This window comes from Durio zibethinus, chromosome 14 (assembly GCF_047325235.1).
Source record: "Durio zibethinus cultivar Kanyao isolate XHJ-2024 chromosome 14, ASM4732523v1, whole genome shotgun sequence".
In the NCBI taxonomy this organism is placed as follows: domain Eukaryota; kingdom Viridiplantae; phylum Streptophyta; class Magnoliopsida; order Malvales; family Malvaceae; genus Durio; species Durio zibethinus.
Genome location: NC_143175.1, coordinates 12,649,642 through 12,664,456, shown reverse-complemented (window position 1 = coordinate 12,664,456; position 14,815 = coordinate 12,649,642). Strand labels below are relative to the sequence as shown.

The 14,815-nt window shown below is 30.6% G+C and overlaps 1 protein-coding gene across 1 annotated transcript; it reads right to left on the bottom strand.

The window, feature by feature from the left end:
• Positions 1 to 7,725: 7,725 nt before the first annotated feature.
• On the bottom strand, positions 7,726 to 9,805 carry LOC111294687 (transcription factor bHLH91-like). Its single transcript, XM_022888091.2, has 4 exons — positions 9,681 to 9,805; positions 8,766 to 9,549; positions 8,194 to 8,613; positions 7,726 to 8,096 (listed from the first exon to the last, which is right to left on the bottom strand). Exons 1-4 carry the CDS (start codon positions 9,686 to 9,688, stop codon positions 7,989 to 7,991), a joined length of 1,320 nt encoding a protein of 439 aa, XP_022743826.1. The 5' UTR covers positions 9,689 to 9,805; the 3' UTR covers positions 7,726 to 7,988.
• Positions 9,806 to 14,815: the final 5,010 nt, after the last annotated feature.

Genomic DNA, 14,815 nt, shown 5'->3' with positions numbered 1-14,815 from the left:
GTCAACCAATCTGATTTTGCACAATCTTGATGTTATGCATATTAAGTGTAATGTCCTTGAAAATGTATTTAACACAATTATGGATGTTAACGGTAAAACCAAAGACAACATAAAGGCAAGACTAGATTTTAAGGTGTATTGTGAACAACCAGAGTTAGAATTGGTTAAAGTGAATGAAAAAGTTTTCATGCCTAAAGCTTCGTACACGTTAAGAAATGAGTAGAAAAAAGATGTTTAAGCATAGGTTAAAAAATTAAAACTTCCTAATGGTTTTACATATAATATTGTTTGATGCGTAAATATAGCTGATTACAAGTTTTAAGAGATGACAAGCTATGATTGTCATGTCATCATGCAACTATTACTCCCAATTGCATTTTGTGATTTAGTGTTTACTTCTATTTAGAATACAATTATTAAGCTATCTCATTTTTTCAAAGATCTGTGTTCCACGAAAATTCATGTAGATCATATAGAAATGTTAGAAACAAAGATTATGGAAACAATCTACAAATTATAAAAGATTTTTCTTTCAAATTTCTTTAATTCTATAGAGCATTTGCCTATTCACTTGCCTAAAAAAGTGAAAATTGGTAGACCTGTTTAATATTGCTAAATGTATCCATGTGAAAAGTAATATATTTAAGTTGTTAGGCATTAACATTAATTAATTTAATTTTCCTTCAATAATTTGTGTTATGGTACCATGATAAGTGGATTTTTCATCATATCAAGAAAAAATGCATCAATCAAGCATTTGTTAAAGCATCTATATCTGAGGCATATGTTATTGAAGAAATTTTCACTTTTTACTTGTTCTATTTTGATACAAATATGTCAACAAGATTGAATCAAGCTCCATGTAATGATGATTTGAGAGTTATGAATTCTGATATATGTTTTTCAATTTTTAGTCATCCTGACCGACAATTTGGTCCCCAAGATAACTTTCAATGGCTATCAATAAATGAGCATAATAAGGTACACTTAAATATTTTGTTAAATTGTAAAAAGATAAATTCTTACATTGAGTAAGTAATATGTGAAGTCTATAATTTATGTTCCTTGTAAGTTTACAATTTTTCTAATTCATAATTGATAATGGTAGGATATTTGATGAATCGATGAAAGAGACTTTGTGAATATAAATGATGCAAAATTGGAGAACGAATGTGATGCTAGATTCTTACAATGGTTTAGATAATTTGTAAGGGTTTAGCTTATATTAGCATAAGTGAATATAAAATTTAATGCTATTATGTATTAATAATAATAATTAAATTTTTTATTTTACGATTGGATAGGTTGATAAGCAAAATGGTAATATTGATCGTCATGTAGTTGAAATAGCTTATGGCCCTACATGCGTGGTTAGGTGCTTCAAAGGTTATTTTGTCAATGGTTTTAAATTTCATATGATTAACTTGGCCAAACTTGAAAGATGATGAATTATAGGATATGCATGAAAAGAAGCTGTTACAATTATTATGAACGTGACTTTTATGGTATTTTAGAAGATATCATTGAATTAGAGTACTTTGAGCAAGAAATAAAGTTATATTTTTTAAATGTCATTGGTTTGACATAGAAAATGGGGTAACAGTAGATCCTCGTCATGGTCTTATTGAAATTAAGTATAATTCAATACTTTCTAGCAATGAACTTTTTGTCTTAGCTTCACAAATACATCAAGTTTCCTATACAAGCTATCTTTTTAGAAGAAGAGATTGAAATGATTAGTGGGTAGTCTTCAAAACAAAGGCCAAAATACATATCAAGTAAATAATATTGATGGGAATGAAAAGCAGACAACTGATTTAAATGAAGACGTGTTTCAAGAAGTTGAAGTTTCTATTCCATGAAATATTACTTTTTTAGAAGAACTTGATAATCATACACTTATTGTAGCTAATAAATATAAAGAGATAAATTTAGCAAAAATTATTCAAACTGAAGAGCAAGAAGAAGATGATGATGATAATGATGATGATAATGATAATGATGACGATAATGATAATGATGACGATGCTAATGATGATAATGATGATGATGATGATAATGATAAAACACGTGACTTTGCTTCTTCTAAATAGTGATAAATGTATGCAGTGTGACTTTTAATGTTATATATAATGTTTATTTGATGTTCACAATATAAATACAATACTTTATTACTTGTTTTATCTGAAATTAAATATATTTTGCTAATTTCATTTAATTTTGCATTACTAAAGTAACATTATATATTTATTTTTTCTTGGGTTTATTAGAATATTGATGGAATGCTTTATATATTTATTTTTTGTTGGTTTTATTGGAATATTGATGGAATGCTTTTGTTCTATATGGATCAGATGATGGGACATCATGCAAAGAATATTGTCAATCAAGGTGGTTCTAGGGTAGGATCCAGTATAGGTGATTTACGTATCGGGTCATCATCAGAACCTATACAGCATGATCCACTATATAGGTTAGATGTACCCTATATACAGTTTGATCGATCATACTAGTCACCTCCAGCACCAGTAACGGATGATCCATTGATGGAGCAGTATGTCAATCCACAATTAGCTAATAATCCACTAGTTGGAGAATAAGAAATGAAGATAACTAAATAGAGCACTAAGGGGCAAACAAAGAGTTATCGACTTTTTCAAATCCAGATAAGCTGGTGTAGATTACTCCGCTTAGAGACAAGTATTAATTGTTTTCTTATTGTTATTTGTTTGTTAATAAATTTGTTTAATTAAACTAATCTTACTAACAAATGGATGTTGGTAGTTGTTTTGAGCAATCGTTGGTTAGCTCAACAATTTCAAGAATAATTCAAATGAATTATGTTGGTCCTTAGTTGACATGGGGTAAAATATATACATCAGTTAAGTTTATGATGTTTGATAAATTTAAAGTAGTAAATGAATTTTTTTTTTTTTTTGTATATATCTTTATTTCATTTGAATTAAAAGTTCAAAGTATTGTCAACTACTTATTATATTTTTATTTATTATGTTAAAAAAAAGTCAGTTGGCTGAGTAAAATGATGATCCTATTCAACAAGCTTGGAACAATATTTCAAAGAATCGATTAAAAAACTTATTGTCCGACAAAAAAGACTTGGCAATGAAAGAACATGGAGTTGATAACATCATAAAATGCAAAAGTATGGAGTAGAGATGGATCACAGTTTCAATTTGGAATGCTTTTATTGACAATGTATGGAGCACTCTCTAATGGCAAAATATCTCTGTCAAAGCCAAACAAAATCATCGGACACAAAAAGAAAAAAGTATTATGAAGCACATTGGCCGTTCAGTTGCTTTTCCTATTCATAAAAAAAGAATGGTACTATCTTATTTCACGAGTTATTTTTATCATGAAATGTCAATAAATTATATAAATTGTATTGTTACATATTTCATTAAATATGTTTAAACAAATGCAATTACTTAAGTTACAATAAGAACCTATCTTTACAAAACTTTTCAATCGCACTCACAAGCGTTCAAGAGGACGTGGTGACTTTGTTGATAACAAGTCCAGAGTTGTCAGTGTAAGTGACTTTCAATTGATAGAATAATGATGAAATTGTTGCCTTGCTTTATTGAAATAGATAATATCTTGTGTGTTTTGTGATGTAAAGACTTTGTGAAAATGTGAAAACTGTTGCATAATTTGCTTTATGCTTCTGGTTGTATATTGTGATTATTAATTAAATATTGCATATTTTGCATTGTAATTATAGTTGTGTATTATGATTATTGATGAACTATATGTTAATAGTATATTGCGATAACTACTTATTTGTGAAAGGTTTTTGCATATTATCTAGATGAGATCACATTTGTGAAAGGTAAAAATTATTGCATATTTTCATTTGTGATTTTGTTTGTATTTTTTTATTGTTGATGAAGTATATAGTGAAGTAATTGAAAGCAAAGACATTGTAGGAAATCCTATATTGAAGTAGATAGTTTGGTGTATATTGAAATGCAATGAATTTGTAAAATGTGAAAGTTATGCTTAAAGTTGTGATATTTTAGTGAACTATACAGATCCTATATTAATTATTATTGTTTTAAACTTTTTGTAAGAAAAATATGTTGCTGCATTATTTCATAAATACGGTGAAAACTATTTCAATCATTCAGAATTTGATCCACAACCATGGACTAAAACTATTAGAGGGGTTGAAGCCACACGCATTCATGTGTATGGCTTTGGATTAGCAAATAGATCTAAGGGCCTCATTCACTACACTCAGTCCACTGCTGCAGCAGAATCATCTAACTGTATTTGTGGTCCATCATTTGTGCCTTTTCAAGCTCGTCAGCCTCAAATACAAGAACGAATTGATTAGTTTAAGATTGAGTTGAGAGTTGAGCTTAGGTCATTTATGAAATAGATTATGTAGTTGATGGGTTCTAGACAAAGTCCACCATGACAATATTTTAGACCTAATGACGGCACCTAAGATTCTGGATTAAAAGGTGTAGCAGTAGCATGGTGACAGTTTCTGTTAGATTTGTATGAGGTATTGGATAGATGGATGCTGTGGATTTCTTATGAATTGATATTTTATGATGTTATAGACATTTAATAGATGTTTGATGGATGTTGGATGATGTATTTGATGAATGTTACCTAGATTTGATAGTTTAATTAATAATATAGCATATTTAAATAATTACACATATTTAAATTGTAATTTACAGGGTTTGAAAATAATTATAGATTTTTTGAATAATTATAAATCTTTTTATTTAAATTATTGATGAATTTATATTTTTACCAACGAAATTTTACTATTACCAACAAAATTTTTATTGTTATCAATGGGAAAAAAATTTTTGTGACCATTTTCATGGTTAGTACTAACGGATTTACCAACAAAATTTTATTATTACTAATTGAATTTTAATTATTACCGACAGAATTACTAATAGATTTTTTTTATTACCTATAGAATTTTATTATTACCGACAGTTTTACTGAAAAAAAAATCCCATTATGGATGATTTTGTTGATGAAAAATTCCATAACTAATTATCGATGAAAAATTCCATAGGTAAAACCCTCGCTAATAAATCCGTTAGTAATTACAGATGAATTTTAACCATCACTAACGAAATAGTACTATCGACATAATTTTTCAATCAGTAAAATTATCGTTAAAAGTATTACCGATGAATTTTAAGCTTTTATCGACAGAAAATTTCATCGATAAAGCCTATTTTTCTAGTATGACATCTAATAAATAATCTGTCATATAATAAGTTTCTTTTATCTTTATCTATACGTGATTGAAACTTGTTAAAGTGATGTTATCTCATATTTAATAAATATTTAATTTTTTATAATTTTTTATTTAATAAATATTTAATAAATCTTCCACTTATAGCCGATTAGGGTAAAGAAAGAGAAAAACACAATGAGGATGAGCATTGCACAACCAAAACAGTCTAAAAGGAAAGCAAAATCCATCAAGTTTCACTATCCACACTGAGGCCAAATACATAAATAGGCTTTTCATATGGTTTATGTCAAGAATGATGGGTTTTTAATGCCGAAAACAAAGGTTTCGCCCTTGTTGAAACTCAAATAAAGAAAAGAAGAATAAAAGAAAGAAATAAGGACATCACTAACACAGTAAATCCAAGGATCTTAACTGGCATGCATTGACTGCTGAACGCAAAATCTATGGGCAGATGATGAGAACAAAATGCTCAAAAATCACTTCATTGATTGGCAAGACCAAGGTAATTTAGGAAATGATATATCCTTCCGGTTTTATACCAGCCAGAGAAATACTTTAAATGATAGTTTGGCCCAATGCAACCTAGTCTCACCCGACATAATCCTATATATGAATCTGCAAAGCAAAATTATTTGATTCAAGAAAACATGGCAAAAAAAATGCAAAAATCAGCCCAAACAACATAAATAAACATTGTAAAGAAAGATCTCTAAACATATTTGGAGATTAGATCATAGGTAAGAAGATGGAGAAAAGGATTAATGTTGCCCATGGAACTAATTTTGATAAAAGCCCCGTTGCATTGAACACTGAATCCCGTGACATGAACACAATGGCTGATGGATAAAGTCTATCCTTGTCCAGCAGAGGTCCTTTAATTATAGTTAGAAAAAAGTACTTAGATCAAGATATTGTTTACGCGGAAGGAAGGATTTATTGAAATTACAAAGCTTAGATATTCTTAACATAAAAATCTTCTTTGAGTTGTGACAGCACTATGCTCTAAATCTAAAAAGTCATTCAATTAATATCAAAGTAAAGCATTTTTGCATAATTCGCCGGCTTAATCCAAGAACAAACTGGATTATCCTAACTATCTATTCCTATGAGGATGAAGCTGCAATGACAGAGATTTAACATCTTACAACCTTCTGATTGGACCAGAACTTTTTCTATCATGTTGATTTCCAGCCCAAAGACCATTTAAACACCGGTTTATTGGGATCCAAACAAATGGAGAAAGTAGCCCTTTTCTGGTATAACCTGGCCTAACCAGACAAAATATCAATTATAGATACATCTATAATGAACAATGAGACTAGACTTAATCTACACAATGAAACCCTTTGGATGCGGAGTAGCATATTCCAAAAGCAGAAACGATCATCAGGTGAAAAAGCAGCCCAATAATCCATATGAAACAGTTGAAAACCCAAATTATCTCATTTCAGGAGAGCAATTCCAAAGGGCCAATAGACAAATAGAGAATAAATGCAATAAAGCATTAAACAGGGATTGCAGCTCAAATGACAATGTAAGAAGCACTGGTGTAGTGTATGACAAGAAAGATTGTAAATCATGTCTATACCAACACCTCAACTTAGTTAATTTAGCTTAAGAATGAAATTGTGAGACCATCAGTTTCAAACAAAAGTAGAATGCACTCAACCATTCATCTCAAAGAAATTTTGAGAAACGCTGTAGCTTTCTGAAAATTGCTTCTAACCTTTTTAATTTACCTGTCTGCATTACCCTTCATCGCTTCCTTCTGTACAGATGCATTAATGTCAAGACTAAAATTGATCAACCCGATATTCCTTCCTCACCAACTTATGAAAAAACAATCCCCATAATCACAGCTTTTGTAATGGTTCTTTTCATTCCACTCATGCAAGTAAAGTGAAATGGTCAAAGGCAAAATCAGTCAAATTTAGCGAATCTGTTTATCGCAGCTCTGCAAATCTGAAAGTGCGGAGAAAAATATTCCCTCAACTTCCAGTTGATGACCGAAATAATGGACTATTTTGGCTTTTGAAAGTAACTTAAAATATGGTAACAAGTAAAGCCAATCATCCCTCACTTTTGCAACTGGTTGCTTGGAAAGATTTAGATGGCACACTTGATATTTGAAATGATTAACCTCAATTGGTTTCATCCTTGCCATTTAGAATGTAGTTTCTTTAGAAATTTCTCCATTTTTTTTACCATTAAAATTATTTTTTACCATGAAAATATCTACTTTGATGAGAAGAACGGAGAATCACAGTTTGTCTGTTTATTTTGTGTTTTTAATTTCTCAAGCAAAGTTTCAACCAATAATAGAAAAAACCTACTTGAAATAATCTATGATCTAAGCCGAAACAAGATACATTAGAGACGACCTGCTATTTGTTTTGATAGCCACACACAGTAAGAAAACCATCAGAGAAGAAAGATTAAAGAAGAAATATTTTTGAGACAATAGATCGTGTATCAAAATTTCTGTGGGTGCAAAAATGATATATGTATGTGTATCGAGGAAGGGAACTAAGCAATAACGAACACACAATTGTTAGAAATAAAACCATGTTAAACCGCATCTATTACCAATGCTAATGAAAATAAAATAGCATCAAAGTGAAAGTAATGTATGATAAGCCGATAATTGAAGCTGTTCATTCCCATAGAAACACAAACACACATACATATATATATATATATATATATATGAAACTCTTCCACCATTGCCAAACTAGAGACAAGTGCTACGGGTTGGTGGAGCTGCTGCATACTGTCTATCCACGACCTCGATGAGCTTGTTGGCTATGGAACTGGCATAAACAGAAGATCCTTCATATATCTGCATCGATGGAATTATGATTATCCGATCAGAAATATACTCAAACATACATATGCTGGATAAAACAATATAAATAAATGAGCAAAGAAATATTTACCTTGGTGTTGAAGAGAAAGCTGTAATAGTCACCAACGTTGCCACCAGCAACATGGTGGAGATCCAACTGAAGCTCATCCAGTAGTCTGGACACAATCAGCAAGCAGTTGATCTTCTTTTTTTGGACAAGTTTGATGGTAACTTCATCATCAATAATGCGTACATCAACCTCAGAATCCTTAGACTTCCTCTGAAGCCAAGAGCTCCTCAAGGAAGTGTTATAGCATTGCTCTGGATCACCTAGAGGCTTGCACTCAACATCCCCTGCATCAACAGCACTAACAGCATCTTCAATCTTGCGCTTCTTGCACCTGTCTTGGCCGCATCTCTTTTTCTCCACCAGTAATTTAAGCTCACGAACTGTTCTAAGAAGCTCTTTGATGTAGTCTATAGCATCTCCAACTACAGATGCTCTATCACTCTTGGTTGTAGCCAATGAAAAAGGTGTTTCCCAACCACCAAAGCAATATAATAACACCGAGGGGATGAAAGTTTTTCAGTGATTATCATAAAAGAAACAAACTGTTTTAATGTTATGAAAAAAGAAAAACAGTGATAAAGTGGTTAGTGTACCTTGGTTGGGTTAGGGACCATTTTCCTCAAAGCGTGGTACTTGTCATTTAGATGAACTCTCCTTTCCCTCTCAGTTGCAAAGTGTTTGGTTGTTTTTCCAGCTCTATTTCTGCCTTTGCCATGGCCGGCCATAGGGATGTCACCGGAAAACTCAAGAATCCCATTGTCCCCATCATGATAAAGTACACCAACCCCACTTGCCTCTCTCTCATCAGCTGGCAAGGTGTAGCCATGCGGCAGAGATTGCAGCAACTCCCTGAACACAGGCGGCTGAGGAGGCAGGTTGAGATGGAGAAGTGGGTCATATACAACAGAAGAGGCAGGTGCGTTTTCAAAGGAAATGGAGGAATTGGGGAGAAAAGAGCATCTGGGTAAATGGAAAAGGTTGAGAAGGTCCGGTGTAGGAGGGTAAGCAGCTTCTGGGGATGAAGAAGATGGCACCATATTGAAACCTTGTTGGTCAGCATCCCAATTGGACTGATCATAGGAAAGCTCCTGAGTTAGTTGTGGGATGAAATGGGTATTATTAATATTATTGTTGGTGGTGTTGTTGTCAAACATATAGTGTTGTTGGATTTCCATTTCTAAGGCAGCAGCGACGGCGGAGGCATCTTCATGCTGGTGATCATGATTGTAAGAAGAGAGATTGAGATTGTCTTCCAAACTGTTGTGGCTGTTGGTGGTGGCACTGCCCGCAGCCAGCCCAATGAGTGCCTGGCAATCTGTCGTGGAGTTGGGATCAAAGCAACCACTCTCCTCGTACACCATTGTTTTTCTTTTTCTCCTTTTTTACATAAACAAAAACAAAATTAATTAGGGTATTTGAAGAGGAAAAAATAAGAAATTAATACATTGGGAAACAATGATAAAGGAGCACTGTTTGCAGAATTCGGCGAGGAAGGAAGCACGATTTACCTTTGCATTGAAACAGAAGAGACAGAAATGGAAAAAGAGTTGAATTTGGTTCAAACTCCTGAGGATGTTTTAATTGTTTCAGGTGCTACTCGTATTTTCTTGGAACTAACCTACCTGCCTTCCTGACTAATCTTAGTTTACCTACATGTCATTGCATTTATAACACTTCTACACTCATATTAAAATATAAGTATTTACATGTTACTAATATGGCAATTCCCGTGATAATGTAAAATATTAATAATTTTTGTTTTTATATCATATTTAATATAAAAATTATAAGTTAGAATTTTTTTTTTAAAAAAATATGAATTATATTTTTAATTTTTGTTAAATCATATGATTTTTATTAAAATTTCAAATTATGTCACTTTTTATCTTTTTCATATTATTTTATATTGTATTATCATATTTTATTTTAAATTATTAAATATTATAATAATTTATTTTACTAAATTACGGTTGAAATTGGGTAATTACACTTAAATTTATACTACTACTAGTAAATGAGAAAAAAGTGTGCGAGCGGAGATCTTTTCTTTAATTTGAGGATTGATTGATGAGTTTTAGTAGTAATATTTAGTAATAAGTATTTGGGAAGAAAATATTTTTAAATTGTTAGTATTGAATGAAGAAAATGTTGAAGGAGGGTTTTGGAATTTCGGGGCAGTTGGAGTAGGAATAGGAGCAGGAGTAGAGATAGGGATAGGAGGAAGGTTGTTACATGTTACTGAGATTCCCATCAATGGGGGCCCATTCATAATCTTCCGTATTCTGATTTCTGATAACAGTGTCGTGTCCTGTCCCGCGTGATTTTGCCTTTTCCGACTGTCTACTTTATTCTCCTATTCCTACCTAGTATTTTCGTTTTCGCTTTAGTAACTTCAGCATTCATTTGCATTTCCTACCGTGAAATGATTGATCATCGTTCTCAAAGTATTCCAAACTTAAATCAGCATCAGCTTAGAAATTGAACCATGCATCATCCTCCATACGAGGAGCAAGTAGCTGTGGGCATTTGTAGATTCGAACCAACTTGATAGATGAAAATCGATTGAATTTTGTTAAGTTGATTTGATTAGTTCAATTTTAATAATTATTGATTTAGTCAATTTTAATATAATTGATTTTTAATTTTTAAATTTAATAAATGAATAGATTGAATTAATCGATATTTTTTAAAAAAGTTTAAGTATAAAATAATTTTATTTATGTTTTTAAGAATGATAAATATAATATTAATGTTAAAATTATAAGGTAAATTTTATTGAGTGAAAATTTTTACAAAATTATTATTTAAAATTGTTGATAAAAAAATTATAAAAAAATTTTTATTTATCGATTGAAGCAATTGATTTTATGTTGGTTAAATTATTTTTAAAAGAAGTCGGTTTTGATCTTTCAAAAATCAAAATCAATGAGCTGCTCACTCCTATGAGTGAGTGCTTTCACCTCTCTATTTAATTATTAATACTATAATTGTACAAATTACTTATTAAGGGTTGGATTACTTACACTAATTTAGTTTTATATTATTATTGCATCCTTCCAGTAGTAAGGCAGTATGTATCTTTCTACCTACCTGATAAGAAGCAGATGCTGCAGCAGCTTCTATTCCATATAGTGTTTGCAATTTGGAGATTCACGCGATTTGTGGCTATTTGCGGTAGGAAGGCTTTTAGTTTAGGTGGGAATGGTGATTTGATCCAATGTTGAAGGTAAAATTTACACACACACACACACACCAAAAATAAAATAAAATAAAAAAGTGTGGGCCCCATTTCCCCAAATGTAAATACTCTATGATCTCTCCATGCAAACTGCTCGCCCCAACTAACCCACCCCAATCACTTCAACAACATACATACTTGCATTTCTTTTTCTTTTTCTTTCTTTCCTTTAAATATTATTTACTCTCTCTTTCTTCAAATTATTATTATTAATGATGGGCAGAGATTGCTATATTAAATTACTTATGATAAGAAAATTGGTGGTTTATTTATTTATTAGTATAAAGAAGTTGGAATTGGGGTTCATGCAAAGTTTGTGCCATCATTTTCAAATACTTATATAAAATAATGTATATACTCAATTATATCAAGGGATAACATTAATATATACTCAGAGATCAAAATGTAAGCATATATGACTCAAAGGGGTTGAATATACATGAATACATAACGTATTACAATATATATTTAATTTTACTAGGATTAAATTAATTTACTTTGTGACAATGGAAGTGGGTGAACAAATTAGGAACCATCTTAATTCATATGAAGGAAACAAGCAGAAAAAAGAATAGATCCAATCTCTGCTTCAAAAACTTCTTCAAATACCCAAATTGAATTCGCCTTCTTCTTCTTCTTCTTCTTCTTTTTGTTTTTATTATTTTGGCTAGGAGATCGATGCATTTAAAATACAGTAACAGTTTCTCGCCTGAAGTTAATTAGTTGCGAAGGAAAGCAAGGAATCATTGATTGATGTAAACAAAATATCATCAAATTTTTATAGAGTTTGAATTTCCTGAAAACAAAAACGTCGATATAGACGTTGAGATTTCGTGTCAGTTAACAAATACTATGAGACTTGAGTTCCCTAATTTAAACAAATACTACTATATATATATATGTATGTATGTATGTAGTTGCACTTGCTTGTTATAATTAAGCTAGTTAATTTCCAAAAAGACACGCATATATAACAATATATATATATATATATAAATTGTTGCCTTGTCCTGCAAGCTGGGAGAAAATGTGTTCAATGCCTTTTCTGTAGGCATCAAACCAGACAGTTTCTAGGATTCAAGCAACTTGTGCTAACTGCCATAATTTATCCTGCTTCTTTGTCTAACTTAAGAGTTTGTTAGACGAAAGCAAATTCATTCATCTGAGAAAATAAAAACATACTTCGTCATGTCACATGAAAAATCAAAATTGATGGGATATTCTAGTCGAGTTAATAGCACCCCCTACTCTCCCGAATCATTGGGCCAAATTTTATTCTGTTCTCCAATTTAAAAAAAAAAAAAAATTAATTGAATCCTTAATTATTCAAATGTGTATCATTTTAATCTTTCAATCTTAAAAATCACTTAATTTAACGTTTAATATCAGTTGATATCACATTAATTAAATAAGGATTATACATGGTTCCAACTGACTGCTAACGTATTAAAAAAATCAAACTTTTTTTTTTATTTTTTTTTCGTCTCTTCTTCTCTCACCTCTTCTTCCTCCACCACTAGTAAGGGCCAATCGACAAAAATGATCAAATTTGGTTCAACCGACACCACAACAATCTGCTTTCAGCCGATCATTATGGCATCGGCCAGGTTAGATTTGATCCTCACCATGCTAATTAGCCGCTGCCAACATGAAAAAATAAAAAAGATAAATAAAAAATTATTTTTTAAAATAATTTTTTTTTCAATATAATAGCCATTACTTGACGTTATATGTGACTCCCGTATTATTCACGTGATATCAATTGATATTTATCATTAAATTAGATGATTAACAAACAAAAAAGTCAAAACAATACATGTTTATGCAACTATAAACCCAATTACAAGTCTTTAAAGATTAAAAACCAAAAGAGAATTAGTTAAATACTTAATTTAAGATCAAATCTTTGATGAGCTACTCATTTAAAGATTAAACTTTTGATTTGTGCTGATCTAAGATCAAACGTTTTTGAAAGTTTATCATTAAGGGTATATTTTGACAAAAGTTTGTACGTGTATCACACATATTATTGAATTGAATGAGATTGATAGATGATATTAATTTGTCAAATATTTTATGGATTTCATGCGTATGACTAATTCATCAAAACAAATATATATATATATATATCAAAATAATAATAATAATAATAAAGCAATTTAAGTAAGAATTAAAAAAAATGCTTTTCAACTTTTTTTTTCTCTTGCTCTTCTTTCTAGATTTTTATTTTTTTAAAGCCTTAAATTTTCTCCACCTCAACGCTAGTTTCCCTTCAATTGTACAAGCCTTCTCTTTCCACCATTCGTCGCTAACAAGATAACAAGATCTGCAAGGACGAACTCAACTTCTTTTTCTTCCAATTTTTTTCTTTTCTCGATTAAACTCCTCCATTTTAGTAAGTACTATGTCTCTTTAACTATAACTCATGACCCCAAGCAATGTTACTATGTTGATTGATCCTTTTCTCTCTCTCTCTCTCTCTCTCTCTCTCTCTCTTTTCCTTCTAACAGTTATATTCACAATCTAAGTTTTTAATCTATTTATTTATTTCACTCTTTATCCAAGCATAGAACTAAAAATTTGATAAGTTGAAATTTTCATTGTAAGTTTCAATTCAAAATGATTGGACGATAATGAAAAAAAAAATTGTGTGATTTAGTTGTAGGTTTTTTGATATATTATGGGTATTATAATTTTTGTGGGTTTGTGAATTTTTTTTTTTTAATTTAGAATAATAGTGAGCAATTGAAAATTTTATGTTGTACAAACTAAAGCTCGTGGATAAGAAGTCATATTCAAATGGAATGTTATATATATATATATATATATATTGTTATTTTATTTACAAACCCTAATCAATATAAAGAAAGAATGAAACAACCTTTTTTTCAAAAAAAATGAATATCATTTTGTAGATTACTTTTAATTTTTTCATTTAAAATGATATTTAACCACTAAAAAAAGATATGTGACCATTTTTTCTCAATTATTAAATTAAACAGTGCATGTAAAAACAATAGAATTTTTCGTTCAAATATATTTTTAATTGTAAATTTTTAAAAACGTTTGATTCTAAATCAGCACAAATCAAATATTTAACCCTTAATTAAGCAACTCGTCAAAAGTGTTTAACCAATAAAATTTGACATAAACCACAAGTACTATCAACTCTTTCCAGTCAAACCTTTACTTGTGTCTTCACCGAGGGCCTTCCAAAGCCCAAGGTATGTGTACTTGGGCTTCAAATTAACAACAGCTGGATGGATATCTCAGACAATTTTCTTCCAGTCTGAACTTGGGTTTGTCATTCAGCCCAATCTTAGTAGATAAAGTCTAAAACCCAATGTAACCCTACTCCAAACCCTCCAAATAAAAACCCAAAACAAAATATTTTTTCTAAAATTT